General features: G+C 28.1%; 1 protein-coding gene across 3 annotated transcripts in view; it reads left to right on the forward strand.

The window, feature by feature from the left end:
- LOC106469048 (syntaxin-binding protein 5-like) overlaps positions 1-1,452 on the forward strand; it is a 55,031-nt gene that overhangs the window by 35,325 nt on the left and 18,254 nt on the right. For all 3 annotated transcript variants that reach the window (XM_013929502.2, XM_022397441.1, XM_022397443.1), the window contains exon 17: positions 684-821. In XM_013929502.2, coding sequence (XP_013784956.1) covers positions 684-821 — 138 coding nt within the window. The remainder of the gene's footprint in view (positions 1-683; positions 822-1,452) is intronic.

Consider the following 1,452-nt stretch of genomic DNA (forward strand, 5'->3'; position numbering starts at 1 on the left):
CATTTTTGATTAATAAGGTAGTACACGTCTGTATATTTATTTTAGTTACTATTTAGATTTCTTGATTAATTACTAGATACCTGTTATTTTGTAGTAATTTCCCGATGCTCAAGTTTTATGTTAATTAGAAATTGATGTCTCAGTGTCTTTATTAATTATATTTTATGTAATATATTACTTTAGTTTTGACATTGTTTTGTTGCTAAAACTTAAAGCTTTACTTCCCCCTTTTCATTTAATTACATCTCGTTGTTAAGTACAAGGTTTTGTTTATGTACTACACATTTATACATATTAATTTTTTTCTGTTTTTTACTTCACACTTTAATAACTTTTTTCATTTGTGTGACCACTTTCATTGCTAATCTTTTATAAATACTTTTAACAATGAAAAAATTAACATATAAATAAACAACCTAGAAAAAAAAATCTAGGTAAATTTTATACACGTTTAGGTACTGTAACATAAGAAGATTAAGCTTTTTAGTGTCAGCTAAATGCTCCTTGATTAACTTATCATAAGGTTCAATGCTACTTTGTTCAATCCTAATAATTAGGATTGATCAGAAAACATCTTTGGAGAGAAAAATATTGTTAAGAATTCTTTAGAAAATGCATAGTTTACATTTTTCATATGGGAAGAAGGGCTATGATTTTGAAAGTAAAAAAATCTGTATTTTTAGGAACCATATACAGGATGAAAGGGTCCGTTCTTTCTGTGGCATTTCTTGATAGCAGTGGTGCTCTTATTCCATACCTTTCAGAATCTTGGAAGGATATCAATCGCAACAATAACAAAGAAAAGGATGACAAGAGAATGAGTAGGTGACCGTTACTCTTAGCCACCCATAGTTTTATGTAGATGTAAGCATTTCTGGTATTTACATAGCTATAGACGTCACTGATGTTATAATATATTTCTAAAGATCACTTGGTGTGACGTAAACATTACTGGTATTATAATGTATATCTAAAGGTCACCTGCAATGTGATGTAGACATCATTGATGTTCTAATGTATCTTTAAAATTTACTTGCTGTGTTATGTGGCTGTAAACATCATTAGTATTGTTATCTAGATGTAGTTGATAATGTAGTTGTAACTGTAAACATCATTAGTATTGTTATCTAGATGTTGTTGATAATGTAGTTGTAACTGTAAACATCATTAGTATTGTTATCTAGATGTTGTTGATAATGTAGTTGTAACTGTAAACATCATTAGTATTGTTATGTAGACGTAGTTGATAATGTAGTTGTAACTGTAAACATCATTATTATTGTTATCTAGATGTTGTTGATAATGTAGTTGTAACTGTAAACATCATTATTATTGTTATCTAGATGTTGTTGATAATGTAGTTGTAACTGTAAACATCATTAGTATTGTTATCTAGACGTAGTTGATAATGTAGTTGTAACTGTAAACATCATTGTTATTTAGACGTAGTTG

This window comes from Limulus polyphemus, unplaced genomic scaffold (genome assembly GCF_000517525.1).
Source record: "Limulus polyphemus unplaced genomic scaffold, Limulus_polyphemus-2.1.2 Scaffold3274, whole genome shotgun sequence".
Classification (NCBI taxonomy): Eukaryota; Metazoa; Arthropoda; class Merostomata; order Xiphosura; family Limulidae; genus Limulus; species Limulus polyphemus.